General features: G+C 22.5%; 1 protein-coding gene across 1 annotated transcript in view; it reads left to right on the top strand.

Moving 5' to 3' along the window:
- The window catches only part of LOC117174048 (probable ATP-dependent RNA helicase DDX27), a 36,029-nt gene that overhangs the window by 12,571 nt on the left and 7,220 nt on the right, over positions 1–16,238 (top strand). The window contains exons 3-4 of the mRNA XM_033362701.1: positions 78–222; positions 8,663–8,844. Coding sequence (XP_033218592.1) covers positions 78–222; positions 8,663–8,844 — 327 coding nt within the window. The remainder of the gene's footprint in view (positions 1–77; positions 223–8,662; positions 8,845–16,238) is intronic.

Here is a 16,238-nt window from a genome sequence, read left to right on the forward strand (position 1 = left end):
ACAAAAAAGCGTGTAGAAAATTTTCGCTGGTAGTTTAAATAAAAACAATTTTTATCAACTTGAATCCGATTTTTCAGTATTCGAAAAGAAAGAGAAAAGGATCGAGAGGCGATTTTAGCTGCTCTGATTTGCAGAACTTTTCACGATCACACGATGGTTTTTGTACAGACAAAAGTTCAGGCGCACAGGCTTCACATTTTGCTGGGATTACTAGGCGTGAATGTACGTTAATTAAAATATCCAAAAAGTTCATCTAAATATTAAAAGTTATAAATTCAGGGTGGAAAAAATGAATTTTCTTGTTTAAAAATAATAATATTTTCCAAAATTTGCAATTCAATAATTAAATTTTCAACAAAAGAGTTGAATTTTTAACCAAATAGTGAAAATTTTTTAGCAAAGTTAAACAAGAAAAAAAGAATTTTCTACAAAGCAGTCAAATTTTCAAGAAAACAGTTCCATTTTTAACCAAAAACTAGAAAATTTTAAACCAAAAAGGTAAGTATTTTCTGTTTATTTTCAATTAAATTTCAAGGAAACAGTTGCATTTTTAACCAAAGAAGAAGAATTTTCTACAAAATAGTTAAGTTTTCAATAAAAGAGATGAATTTTTCGAAGAAAAAGGTAAATTTTCAACTAATAGAGTTTTTTCAGTCAAGAAAAGAAAAAAAAATCATCCAAATTTTTGAACTTTCAAGACAGATGACGCATTTTCTGTAAAGCAATTGAATATTCAACCCAAAAAAAGTTATTTTTTAACCAAACAGTTACAGTTTGGACCAAACAGAGAAAATTTCAAACTCAGAAGATGGCTATTCTTCAAAAATAGACGAATTTCCGTAGAAAAAAGATCAATTTTTAACCAAAAAGATGAATTTTCAGTAAATAAATACTTTTCAGTCAAGAAAGGGAAAAAATTCCTAGAAATTGTTGAACTTTCAAGCCAAAAATGCGTTTTCAATTAATTTTCAAGTAAACAATTGCATTTTTAACCAAAAAATAGAACATTTTAAACCAAAAAGATAAGTATTCTATCAAAAAAAGATCAGTTTTCAATAAAAAATGGAAAAGTTACATTTTAAGTTAAATAAATTAATTTTTAATAAAAAAAAACAACGAAATTTCAACAAAATAGTTAAATTTTCAATAAAATATATGAATTTTCCGAAAAAGGCGATTTTTCAACAAATACTTTTCAGTCAAGAAAGGAAAAAAAATCCTAGAAATTGTTGAAAACTTTCAACCCAAAAAACGCATTTTCTGTTTATTTTCAATTAAATTTCAAGCAAACAGTTGAATTTTTAACCAAAAAAGAAGAATTTTCTACCAAATAGTTAAATTTTCAATAAAAGAGATGAATTTTTCGAACAAAAAGGTCAGATTTCAACTAATAGAGTTTTTTCAGTCAAGAAAAGAAAAAAAATCATCCAAATTGTTGAACTTTCAAGACAGATGACGCATATTCTGTAAAGCAATTGAATATACAACTAAAAAAAAAATTTTAACCAAACAGTTACAGTTTTGACCAAACAGAGAAGATTTCAAAATTCACAATTTTGAATTTAAAAAATAGCGAATTTTTAACAAAATAGTTCGATTTTCAATAAAAGATATGTATTTTCTCGACAAAAAGGCGTCATTTGAACAAATAAAGTGGTTTCAGTCAAGAAAGGAATAAAATTTCCTAGAAATTGTTGAACTTTCATGGCAAAAAACGCATTTTCTGCTTATTTTCAATTAATTTTTAAGCAAACAGTTGCATTTTAAACCAAAAAATACGAGTTTTCTAGAAAATAGTTAAGTTTTCAATAAAAGAGATGGATTTTTCGAACAAAATGGTAAATTTTCAACAAATAAAGTTTTTTCAGTTAAGAAAAGAAAAGAAAATCATCCAAATTGTTGAACTTTCAAGCCAGATAGCGCATTTTCTGTAAATCAATTGAATATCGAACCCAAAAATATGATTTTTCAACAAAAAGGTCAACTTTGACCCAAAAAACGATCATTTTTTAAACAAACAATTACATTTTTGACCAAACGGAGAAAATTTCAAACTAAGAAAATAACTGTTCTACAAAAATTGACGGATTTTTTCAAACAAAAAAACGAATTTTCAACAAATACAGATTTTCCATTCGGATGGACTTTTTTTTTCTTGATTGGATAATTTTTATTTGTTGAAAATTCGTCTTTTTTTTGGAAAGTCCCTCTGTTTGGTAGAAAATTTTAACTCTTTTTTTATAATTTCGTTTTTTTTTTATAAATTAATTTTTTGACTTCAAATGTAACTTTTCCATTTTTGATTAAAAATTGATATTTTTAGGTCTAAAATTCGTATTTTTTTATTGAACCCTCATCTTCTTGATTTGAAAATTTGTCCTTTTTTTTGGTTACAAATGCCACTATTTAGTTAAAAATTAACTTTTTTGTTGAAAATTTATATTTTTGGTTGAAAATTTAAATACTTTATCGAATTAATTAAAAATTCAATAATTTCATTGATAATTGAAATATTTTGTTGAAAATCTATTTGACTTTATTATTTTAAATATTAATTATTACTATTATTTCTGCCGCCCCTAAAAAGTTTGCTTTTTTTTGCTTGAAAATTTAACTAATCGAGTATTTGGTTGAAATTGTGATTGTTTGTGGTTGCATTTTTCAATTAATTAATTTGTTCATTAAAACATTGACCCTTTGGTTAAAAATTAATCTTTGTATTTTGAAAATTTAAATATTTTCTTATAATTAAACTATTTTCTTAAAAATTTGCCTTTCTGTTTTTAAAATTCATCCATTTTGATAGAAATTTGATCTTTTTTAGTAAAAATATCAAATATCACGTTTTTTGTTAATAATTCCTCTTTATTGGTTCAAAAGTCATCTTTGTAGGTTGAAAATTCCACTATTTGGTTAAAAGTGCAATAATTTGGTTGAAAATTTAATTATTTCGTTGAAAATTCATTCTGTTTTTTTTCTTTGAAATATCAACAATTAAATTTTTCTTTATGAATTCATTTTTCTTTTTTTAATAAAACTTTTCGGCTTAAAAATTCAACTGCCTCTAAAAAATTAATGTTTTGTTCTTGAAAATTTAACTGTGTGGTTGAAAATGGAACTGTTTAGTCAAAATTTTAACCATTGTGTTGAAAATTCACCTCTTTTGCTTAAAAGTTCAACTATTTGGTTGAAATTGAATTTTGTTGTTGAAAATTTGACTTTTTTAAAAATTCATCTTCGTATTTAAAAAAATTCAAGTATTTTAAAAAATTCAACTATTTTAAAAAATTCAACTATTTTGTTGAAAATTTAAATGATTTGGTTTGAAAATTGAACTATTTCGTTTAAAACTCATTATATTTTTTTCTTTAAAATATCAGCAATTCAATTTTATGCTGGGAATTACATATTTTTATTTAAAATAAAACTTTCCTACTTAAAAATTGAAAAATTAATTTTGTGGTAAAATATGAATATTTTTTGGTTTAAAAATCAACTTTTTTCTAAAGATTTTGACTTCTTAGCTTGAAATATCATTTATTTGGTTGAAAAATGCATTGTTTGTTGTTAAAAATTTGAATTTTCTTTTTAAAATTCATCTTGTCATGTAAACAAATTCAAGTGCTTGATTAAAAATGCAATTATTTTGTTGCAAATTTAATTATTTAATTTGAAAATTTAATTATTTCATTAAAATTTTTAGAGATTTTAGAATTTTAAAGATTTAGTTGAAAATTTGTCTCTTTCTTTCAATATAAATTATTTGGTTGTCAATTCAGTTGTTTGGTAAAAAAAACTAAATTTTTAATTGAAAGTCCAAATATTTGTTTGAAAATAAAAATTAACTTTGTGATAAAAAATGCACATTTTTTGCTTTAAAAGTCAACATTTTTTCAAAATATTTCGACTTCTTATCTTAAAAATTGAACTATTTGATAAAAAAATAAATGTGTTATTAAAAATTTAATTATTTGTTTTGTAAATTTAACTCGTTGATGAAAAATTGATCTATTTCGTTTAAAAGTTATTTTTCTAAAATATAAACTATTAAATTTGATGTTGGGAATTAAATCTTTTTGTTGGAAATAAAACTTTCCGGCTTCTCTAAAGATTTTGACTTTTAGCTTGAAAATTCAACTATTTGATTAAAATTAAATTTGTTGTTTAAAATTGATCTTAGTATATTACAAAATTTATGTATTTTGTCGAAAATCTAATTATTTGGTTTTTGCAAATTTAACGATTTTATTGAAAATTCATTATATTTTTGTCTTTCAAATATCAACTATTAAACTTTTTGGCTTGAAAATTCAACTATTTGGTACTAAATGCTACGGTTATGTCAAAATTTTGAGGCTGTTTGGTCAAAAAACTAAATTTTTTACTGAAAATCCAACTATTTGTTTGGAAATGAAAATCAACATTTGGGTTAAAAATGCACACTTTTTGTTTGAAAAGTCAACTTTTTTTCTAAAACTTTCGACTTCTTTGCTTGAAAAAACAACTATTTGGTTGAAATTAAATTTTTATTTTTTGAAATTTGAATCTTTTGTTTAAAATTCATCTTATTATGTAAAAGAGTTAAAGTATATATTTTTTTAAATTTAACTATTTTAAATTTTAGGAAAAAAAGGCGAATTCCCCGCAAAAAAGTTAAATATACTAACCGAAAATATGAATTTTCTACAAAAAAAAAAAGATTTTTCAACCCTAAAAGACGCATTTAAAAAACAGTTGATTTTTCATCCCGAAATATATAGATTTATAGAAATGTATAGATTTAACTTTTTTGATAAAAATTTACATTTTTGGGTTGAAAAGCAATTGTTTTGTGAAAAAATTCTCTTTTTGGGGTTAAAAATTCCACTTTTGTTTTTAAAAAATTAACTTTCTCTAGTGTATTCAACTTTTTCGCAAAGAATTCGGTTTTTTTCTTTTTTTTTTCAAAAACTATCGCCATTTTCTGGTGTTCTCCCCCTCAAATGGGAACAGAATGAATAAATTCAATAAGAAAACCCCACTATTTTGAATTAAAATTAACTTTTTTAATAAAAAATTTAACTTTAATATTTTTGGTTGAAAATTGATCGTTTTTAGTTTACAATTGAACTATTTGGCAGAAAACGAACTTTTTTGTTGAAAATTTATATTAAATATAAATATACAATGAAAAACAGACAAATTAAACTTTCAGTTAAAGAAATTATTTTTAATTAAAAATAGTTGGTTTTTCTTGTTAATCTTATTAATCTTATTAATTTATTTCGCATTTAAACGAAAAAGATAATTTTCTACCAAAATAATAAAATTTTCAACTCAAAAAGGCGATTTTTCAACAGAAAAGTTTAATTTTCTAACCAAAACGATGATCTTTTGACAAAAAAAATGGATTTTTAACAAAAAAGTTAAATTTCTACCAAATACTTTAATTTTAAACTAAAAACGATCAAATTTCAATTAAAAATAGTTCGACTTGCTTCTTGGTTTTATTAATTGTGTTCGCATAAGCTAAAAAAAAACGAGAAAAAGGCGAATTCTCTTTAAAAAATTTAAATATACTACCCAAAAAGTTCATTTTCAATCGTATAGTTAAATTTTCTGTCAAAATAATAAAATTTTCAACCAAAAAAGACGATTTTGCAGCAGAAAAGTTGAATTTTGAAGCGAAAGCGATGATTTTTTGACAAAAAGATAAATTTTCAACGAAAAAGTTAATTTTATACCAAAATAATAGAATTTTCATGCAAAAAAGACTCATTTTAAAAAGAAAAGAGAAATTTTTACCCCGAAAAGAGGATTTTTTTTACAAAACAGTTGATTTTTCAACCCGAAAATTCAAATTTTTATTTAAAAAGTTAATTGTTTACCAAATAGTTCAATTGTAAACTAAAAACAACCAATCTACATCCAACAATGAAAAAATTATATTTTTAATTAAAAAAGTTAATTTTAATTCAAAATAGTGGGATTTTCTTATTGAATTTATCAATTCTATTTGCATTTAAGCGAAAGAAAAACGAGAAACGACAAATTCTCTGCAAATAAAATAAATATGCTACCCGAAAATATGAATTTTTCCCACAAAAAAAAAAGATTTTTCATGCCAAAAAGACTCATTTTAAAAAGAAAAGTGGAATTTTAACCCAAAAACGAGGATTTTTTTCACAAAACAGTTGATTTTTCAACCCGAAAATATAAATTTTTTACAAAAAAGTTCTTTTTACACTTAATAATTCAGTTGTAAACTAAAAACAATCAATTTTCAACCAAAAATAGAAAAATTAAACTTTCAGTTAAAAAAAAACTAATTTCAATAAAAGATATTTGGATTTTCTTATTAGCCTTATTAATACAGTTCGGATTTAACCTTAAAAGGAGAATTTTGTACCAACATAATAGAATCTTCAACACAAAAATACGAATTTTCGAAAAGTTAAATTTTTTTTATCAAAAAATAACATTTTTCTACAAAACAGTTGATTTTTCAACTCGAAAATATGAATTTTCAACAAAAAAAAGTTAATTTTTTACAAAATACTTCAATTTAAAAACTAAAAATGATCAAATTTCAACCTGAAATAGAAAATTAAAAATATCAGTTAAAAAAATTTATGTAAATTTGAAGTAGTTGAATTTTCCTATCGGTTTAATTTATTCTGTTCGAATTTAAACTAAAAAAGGCGCATTCTCTGCAAAAAACAGTTAAATATACTACCCGAATTTATGAATTTTCTACAAAAAAAAAAGAAAACTTGAATGCACTACCAAAAAGTTAATTTTCAACCAAATAGTTAAATTTTCTACCAAAATAATAAAATTGTCACACCCAAAAGAAGGTTTCGCAACACAAAAGTTTAATTTTCAAGCCAAAACCATGATTTTTTGACAAAAAAAGATGAATTTTCAACAAAAAAGTTAGCTTTCTACCAAATACTTCAATTAAAAAACGATCAAATTTTTTAAAAAATTGAAAAGTTAAATTATTGGTTTAAAAAATTAGGTTTAATTGAAAGCAGTTGGATTTTCTTATTGAGTTCATTAATTCTGTTCGTATTTGAGCAAAAAAAATCGAGAAGAGGCGAATTCTCTGCAAAAAAATTAAATATTCTACCCGAAAATATAAATTTACTACTAAAAAATAGAGTTTTCATGCCAAAAAGACTCATTTTAAAAAGAAAAGTGGAATTTTAACCCAAAAACGAGGATTTTTTTCACAAAACAGTTGATTTTTCAACCCGAAAATATAAATTTTTTACAAAAAAGTTCTTTTTACACTTAATAATTCAGTTGTAAACTAAAAACAATCAATTTTCAACCAAAAATAGAAAAATTAAACTTTCAGCTAAAAAAATTAGTTTCAATTGAAAATAGTTGGATTTTCTCATTGGTGTTATTAAATCAGTTCGCATTTACCCGTAAAAAGAGAATTTTTTATAAAAAAAAAGAATTAATTTTCAACGACATAGTTGAATTTTCTACCAAAATAATAAAATTTTCAACCAAAAAAGACGATTTTGCAGCAGAAAAGTTGAATTTTGAAGCGAAAGCGATGATTTTTTGACAAAAAGATAAATTTTCAACGAAAAAGTTAATTTTATACCAAAATAATAGAATTTTCATGCAAAAAAGACTCATTTTAAAAAGAAAAGAGAAATTTTTACCCCAAAAAGAGGATTTTTTTTACAAAAAAGTTGATTTTTCAACCCGAAAATTAAAGTTTTTATTTAAAAAGTTAATTGTTTACCAAATAGTTCAATTTTTAACTAAAATCAATCAATTTAAAATGAAAAATAGAAAAATTAAAATCAAAATAACTACCCAAAAGTTCATTCTTAACCAAATAGTTGAATTTTCTGCCAAAATAATAACGTTTTCAACCAAAAAAGACGATTTTTCAACAGCAAAGTGAAATTTTTAACGCAAAACGAGGATTTTTTCACAAAACAGTTGATTTTTCAACCGAAAAATATAAATTTTTATTTAAAAAGTTAATTTTTTACCAAATTCCTCAATTGTAAACTAAAAACGATCAATTTACAATTAAAAATAGTTGGGTTTTCTTACTGGTCTTAATATTTCAGTTCGCATTTAACCGAAAAAAGAGAATTTTCTACAAAAATAATAAAATTTTCAACTCAAAAAGGCGATTTTTCAACAGAAAAGTTTAATTTTCAAGCCAAAACGATAATCTATTGACAAAAAAAAATGAATTCTCCACAAAAAAGTTAAATTTCTACCAAACACTTTAATTTTAAACTAAAAACGATCAAATTTCAATTAAAAATAGTTCGACTTGCTTCTTGGTTTTATTAATTGTGTTCGCATAAGCTAAAAAAAAACGAGAAAAAGGCGAATTCTCTTTAAAAAAGTTAAATATACTACCCAAAAAGTTTATTTTCAACCGTATAGTTGAATTTTCTGCCAAAATAATAAAGTTTTCAACCAAAAAAACGATTTTGAAACAGAAAACTAAAATTTAAATATTTTTCAAAGTCATCTTTCTCGCTTTTAAAAATATTCAATGTCAAAAATGTTAAAATATTAAAATGCGAGTCTTTAAATTAGTCAGGGATAAATAAAAAAAAATCCAGGGAATTTAGAAAATTAAGTTTTGCGGCCACCCTGATAAATAAAAAAGTGTAATTTGAATTTAAATTGTCAGGTTGGAGAACTTCATGGTAATTTGACTCAACCACAGCGTCTAGAAAATTTAAGAAAATTCAAGGAAGAGGAAATCGACGTTTTATTGGCGACAGATGTTGCCGCTAGAGGTTTGGATATTAGTGGAGTGAAAACTGTTATCAATTTTGTTATGCCTGCCACAATCCAGCAATATATTCACAGGTATGTGGTATATTTTTAATTAAAATTAAACTTTTATCTCAAAATTTAACATTTATATTTTTTGGTTGTTTTAAAATTTGAGCGTTTTTAGTTTACAATTGAAGTATTCGGTAGAGAATTAACTTTTTTGTTGAAAATTCATTTTTTTTTCTCTCAAAAGATCATCGTTTTGACTTGAAAATTAAACTTTCTGTTGAAAAATCACCTTTTTAAGTTGAAAATTTTATTATTTTTGTATAAAATTATCTTTCGGTTAAATTCAAACTGAATTAATGAGACTAGTAAGAAAATCCAACTATTTTTTATTTAAAATAATTGCTTTAACTTTATTTTAAATTTTTGTATTTTTAATTGTAAATTGATCGTTTTTAGTTTAAAATTAAACCATTTGGCAGAAAACGAACTTTTGTGTTTATATTTTCGGGTTGAAAAATGAACTGTTTTGTTAAAAAAAATCCTCGTTTTGGTTTAAAAACTCCACTTTTCTTTTTAAAATCAGTCTTTTTGGCATGAAAATTATATTTTTTTGTGTGAACATTTCATATTTTCGTGTAGTAAATTTAACTTATTTGCAGAGAATTTGCCGTTTCTGTTTATTTTTCTCGCTTAAATACGAATAGAATTAATTAAATTAATAAGAAAATCTTTACTGATCCTTTTTTAATAAAATCGTCGTTTTGGCTTCAAAATTTAAATTTTCTCTTGCAAAATCGTCTTTTTTGGTTGAAAATTTCAAATTTTTGTAAAAAATTCAACTATTCGGTTGAAAATGAACTCTTTTGGGATAGTATATTTAACTTTTTTTTACAAAAATTCGCCTTTTTCGTCAAACTATTTGTGATTGAAATTATTTTTTAAATTTTCTTAGCGAAAAATTTAATTTCTTTATTTTTGGTTATAACTTGATTGTTTTTAGTTAACAATTGAACTGTTTGGTAAACAATGAACTTTTTAAATAAAAATTTGAATTTTTGGGTTGAAAAATCAACTGTTTTGTAAAAAAAATCCTCTTTTTGGGGTAAAAATTTCACTTTTCTTTTTAAAATGAGTCTTTTTGTCATGAAAATTCTATTATTTTGGTATAAAATTTAATTTTTCGTTGAAATTTCATGTTTTTGTCAAAAAAGCGCTGTTCTGGCATACAATTTCCACTTTTCTATTGCAAAATCGTGTTTTTTGGTTGAAAAATTTATTATTTTGGTAGAAAATTTAACTATTTCGTACAAAATTAATATTATTTTAGTAGAAAATTATGTTTTCGGTTAAATGCAAACTGAATTAATAAGACCAATAAGAAAATCCAACTATTTTTAATTAAAAATGATATCTTAAACTTAAATTTTAATTTTTCTATTTTTCATTGTGCATTGATCTTTTTTAGTTTACAATTGAACAATTTGGTAAAAAATTAACTTTTTAAATAAAAATGTATATTTTTGGGTTGAAAAATCAACTGTTTTGTGAAAAAAATCCTCGTTTTGGGTTAAAAATTTCATTTTTCTTTTTAAAATGAGTCTTTTTGGCATGAAAATGATTTTTTTTTGTGTGAAAAATTCATATTTTCGGGTAGTATATTTAACTTATGTGTAGAGAATTTGCTGTTTCTCATTTTTTTCTCGCTTAAATACGAATAAAATTAATAAAACCAATGAGAAAATCTTAACTATTTTTTTTTTTAACTAAATATTTAATTTTTTCACTGTTGGTTGTAAATTGGTTTTTTTTCTTGATGAAAATTCTATTATTTTGGTTTAAAATTAACTTTTTCGTTGAAAACTGATCCTTTTTTAATAAAATCGTCGTTTTGGCTTCAAAATTTAAATTTTCTCTTGCAAAATCGTCTTTTTTGGTTGAAAATTTAAAATTTTGGTAGAAAATTCAACTATTTGGTTGAAAATGAACTTTTTGGGTAGTATATTTAACTTTTTTTTTACAAAAATTCGCCTTTTTCGTCAAACTATTTGTAATTGAAATTATTTTTTAAATTTTCTTAGCGAAAAATTTAATTTCTTTATTTTTGGTTATAACTTGATTGTTTTTAGTTAACAATTGAACTGTTTGGTAAACAATGAACTTTTTAAATAAAAATTTGAATTTTTGGGTTGAAAAATCAACTGTTTTGTAAAAAAAATCCTCTTTTTGGGGTAAAAATTTCACTTTTCTTTTTAAAATGAGTCTTTTTGTCATGAAAATTCTATTATTTTGGTATAAAATTAAATTTTTCACTGAAATTTCATGTTTTAGTCTAAAAAGCGCCGTTTTGGCTTAAAACTTCCACTTTTTTATTGCAAAATCGTGTTTTTTGGTTGAAGAATTTATTATTTTGGTAGAAAATTCAACTATTTCGTAGAAAATAACTATTATTTTAGTAGAAAATTCTGTTTTTCAGTTAAATGCGAACAGAATTAATAAGACCATTTGTGAAAAAAATCCTCTTTTTGGGGTAAAAATTGCCTTTTCATTTTAAAATAAGTGTTTTCGCTACGAAAATTTAATTTTTTTGGTAGAAAGTCCAATAAGAAAATCCACCTATTTTTAATTTAAAATAATCTATTTAACTGAAATTTTAATTTTTCTATTTTTCATTGTAAATTGATCGTTTTTAGTTTACAATTGAACAATTTGGTAAAAAATTAACTTTTTAAATAAAAATGTATATTTTTAAGTTGAAAAATCAACAGTTTTATGGAAAAAATCCCCTTTTTGGGTCAAAAATTCCACTTTTATTTTTAAAAAGAGTCTTTTTGCCATGAAAATTTAATTTTTTTGCTGAAAATTTATATTTTCGGGTAGTATATCCAAATTTTTTGAATTGGATTCTTTTTTAATTGAATTATTCGATATAAAATTAACTTTTTTGTTGAAAATTCATCTTTTTTGTCATAATATCATCGCCTTTTTGGGTTGAAAATTTTATTATTTTGAGAGAAAATGTTCTTTTTTGTTTAAATGCGAACTGAATTAATAAGACCGCTAAGAAAATCCCACTGTTTTTAAGTTAAATTAATTTCTTTAGCTGAAAATTTAATTTTTCTATTTTTTATTGTAAATTGATCGTTTTTAGTTTACAATTGAACAATTTGTTAAAAAAAAAACTTTTTAAATAAAAATTTATATTTTTGGGCTGAAAAATCAACTGTTTTGTGAAAAAAAATCATCGTTTTGGCTTTTAAATTAAAAGTTTGTGTTAAAAAATCGCCATTTTCATTTGAGAACTTTATTATTTTAGTAGAAAATTCAACTATTTCGTACAAAATTTACTATTATTTTGGTAGAAAATTCTCTTTTTTTAGTTAAATGCAAACTAAATTAATAACACCAATGAGCAAATCCAACTATCTTTAATTAAAATTAATTTTTTTTTAGCTGGAAATTTAATTTCTCTATTTTTGGTTGTAAATTTATTGCTTTTAGTTTACAATTGAACTATTTGGTAAAAAATTAAATTTTTTGATAAAAATTTATATTTTATGGTTTAAAAATCAACTGCTTTCTAAAAAAAATCTTTTTTTTAGGTTAAAAATTCCACTTTTTTTTTAAATGAGTGTTTTTGGCATGAAAATTTTATTTTTTTATAGAAAATCAATATTTTCGGGTAGTATATTTAATTTGTTTTTGCAGAGAATTCGCCGTTTCTCGATTTTTTTTTGCTCAAATACGAACAGAATTAATGAACTCAATAAGAGAATCCAACTGGTTTCAATTAAACCTAATTTTTTAAACCAATAATTTAATTTTCCAATTTTTTTTTTAAATTTGATCGTTTTTTAATTGAAGTATTTGGTAAAAAATTAACTTTTTTGTTGAAAATTCATCATTTTTTATCAAAAAATCATCGTTTTAGCTTAAAAATTAAACTTTTCTGTTGCGAAACCTTCTTTTTGGGTGTGACAATTTTATTATTTTGGTAGAAAATTTAACTTTTATATTTTTTATTGAAAATTTATCGTTTTTAGTATACAATTAATGTGATTGGTATAAAATTAACCTTTTTCGTTAAAAATTCTTTTTTTTTTGTAGAAAATTCATAATTTTGAGTAGTATATTTAACTTTTTTTTTGCAGAGAATTCGCCTTTTTTCGTTTAAATGCGAACAGAATAAATTAAACCGATAGGAAAATCCAACTACTTTAAATTGACATTAATTTTTTGAACTGATATTTTTAATTTTCTATTTCCGGTTGAAGTTTGATCATTTTTAGTTTGCAAATTGAAGTATTTTATAGAAAATTAACTTTTTTTTTATTGAAAATTCATATTTTCGAGTTGAAAAATGAACTGTTTTGTAGAAAAATCTTATTTTTTGATAAAAAATTGAACTTTTCGAAAATTCGTATTTTTGTGTTGAAGATTATATTATGTTAGTACAAAATTTTCCTTTTACGGTTAAATGTCAACTGTATTATTAAGGCTAATAAGGAAATCCAAATATTTTTTAATAAAATTAGTTTTTTTAACTGAAAATTCAACTTTTTAGTCAAAAAATCATATTTTTTAGTTGAAAATTCTATTATTTTGGTAAAAAATTTATATTTTCGGTTAGTATATTCAACATTTTTGCAGAGACCTCACGCTATTTCCTTTATTTGTGAGAAACTTCGCATTATTCTTATTTTCATATTTTTTTTAATGCGAACAGAATTAAAAAACTTAATAAGAAAATTCAACTATTTTCAATTGAAATTAATTTTTTTAACCAAAAATTTAAATATTATATTTTTGGATGCAAATCGCTCATTTTTAGTTTACAATTATATTATTTGGTAGAGAATTAACTTTTTTTTTGTTGAAAATAAATATTTTTGGGTTGAACTATCCTTCTTTTGTCGAAAAATCGGCGTTTTGACTTCAAAATTAAACTTTTGTTTCAAACTCTTCTTTTTGGGTTGAAAATTCAACTTTTGTGGGAGAAGATTTAACTTTTTTGTAGAAAATCCACCTTTATCTCGTTTTTTTTTTGCTTAAATATGAAGTGATTTAATAAACCTATAAAAGAATTCAACTATTTTTAGTTGCCACTAATTTTTTAACTGAAAGTTTAACTGTTTTATTTTTTAACCCAAAAATAATCATTTTTAACACAAAAGTTCAATTTTTACTAAACAGTGGAATTTTCAACCAAATAGTTGAGACTTCTATAAAACTGTGGAAATTTCAAGCGAATAGGGGAATTTTTTAGAAAAAAATTTGAATTTTCTACCCGGAAATATTATTTAAAAAATATATATAATTTTTACAAAAAAGGTTAATTTTCAACCGAATAGTGACAATTTATACCAAACTGGTAAAATTTCAAGCTAAAAATTCTAATTTAAAAAAAAAAACCTGAATTTAAAAAAAACAACTAAATTTCTACTAAAACGTGAATTTTTACAAACAAATACAAAAGAATTTTCTACCAAAAGAGGAATTTTCAATAAAAAAATTAGTATTTCCTATCCAAAAAAAGGATTATTATATAAAGCATTTGAATTTTCAACAAAACAGTTGAATTTACAACCAAAAAGGATGATTTTTTAACAAAAATGTTGAACTTTTCACAAAATAATAAAATTTTTAACCAATACGATGAATTTTCAGCCAAGAATACACTATTAGACTTTTCAGTTAAAATGATTTAATTTTTAAACAAAAAAGATGAATTTTTTCCTAAATTGGAATTTTCAATCCAAAAGAACGAATTTTCTGTTAAAAAAGATTACTTATGAACAAGATACTTGCATCCTCAATAAAAAAAATTCGTCTTTTAGAATAAAAAATGGAAGATTCATCTAATTAATCGATATTCTTTTTTTTTTGTTTGAAAAATGATTTAGCTTTAAAATTTTTTGTTTTAAATTGATCCTTTTCCCTTTAAAATTCAACTATTTCTTTGAAAATTTAATTATTTAGTTGAAAATTAACTTTTTTATTGAAAATATAGGTTATTCCGTTGCAAAATTGTCTTTTTTAGTTAAAAATGTTATTATTTTGACAGAAAATTCGCCTTTTTCTCTTTTTTTCGCAAAATTTTACCTTTTTATCATTGTTTTCGCTTTAATTTGAACATAATTAATAATCCCAATAAGAAAATTCAAATATTTTTTATTCAAGTTAATTTTTTAAAATGAAAAATTAACTTTTCTATTTTTGAATGCAAATTGATCGTTTTTATTTTTACAATTAAACTATTTGGCAGAAAACGAACTTTTTTGTTAAAAATTTATATTTTTGGGTTAAAAAATCAAGGTTTTTGTGAAAAAAATCCTCTTTTTGGGTTAAAAATTTCACTTTTCTTTTTAAAATGAGTCTTTTTGACATGAAAATTCTATTATTTTGGTATAAAATTAACTTTTTTGTTGAAAATTGATCTTTATGTCAAAAAATCGTCGTTTTGGCTTAAAAATTCAACTATTTCATACAAAATTTACTATTATTTTGGTAGAAAATTCTCTTTTTTTAGTTAAATGCGAACTGAATTAATAAGATCAATGAGAAAATCCAACTATTTTTAATTAAAATTAATTTTTTTGGTTGTAAATTGATTGCTTTTAGTTTACAATTGAACTATTTGGTATAGAATTAACTTTCTGTTAAAAATTTATATTTTCGGGTTGAAAAGCAACTGTTTTTTTTAAAAAATCCTCTTTTTGGGTTAAAAATTCCGAATTTCTTTTGTAAATAAGTCTTTTTGCAATAAAAATTCTATTCTTTTGCAGAAAATTCATATTTTCGGGTAGTATATTTAACTGTGTTGAATTTGGTCGTTTTTGAATTGAAGTATGTGGTAGAAAATTAACTTTTTTGTTGAAAATCCATCTTTTTCGTCAAAAAATCATCGTTTTGGCTTAAAAATTAAACTTTTATTTTAAATTAAAATTAACTTTTTTCATTAAAAATTGATTGAAAATTGATCGTTTTTAGTTTACAATTGAAATATTTGGTAGAAAACGAAATTTTTGGTTGAAAATTTATATTTCCGGGTTGAAAAATGAACTGTTTTGTGAAAAAAATCCTCTTTTTGGGTCAAAAATTCCACTTTTCTTTTTTCAAGTGAGTCTTTTTGGCATGAAAATTATTTTATTTTGATATAAAATTAACTTTTTCGTTGAAAATTCATCTTTTTGTCAAAAAAGCAACGTTTGGCCTAAAATTTCAACTTTTCTGTTGAAAAATCGTTTTTTTTTTGTTTGAAAATGTTATATTAACTTTTTAGTAGTATATACAATTTTTTCGCAGAGAATTCGCCTTTTTCTCTTTTTTTCAGAAAACTTTGACTTTTTATCATTGTTTTCGCTTGAATTTGAACAGAATTTATAAACCCAATAAAAAATTCAAATATTTTAAATTTAAATTAATTTTTTAACTGAAAATTTAACTTTTCTATTTTTGGTTGAAAATTCGATTTGTTTTTT

The sequence above is a fragment of the Belonocnema kinseyi genome, chromosome 1, assembly GCF_010883055.1.
Source record: "Belonocnema kinseyi isolate 2016_QV_RU_SX_M_011 chromosome 1, B_treatae_v1, whole genome shotgun sequence".
Lineage (NCBI taxonomy): Eukaryota > Metazoa > Arthropoda > Insecta > Hymenoptera > Cynipidae > Belonocnema > Belonocnema kinseyi.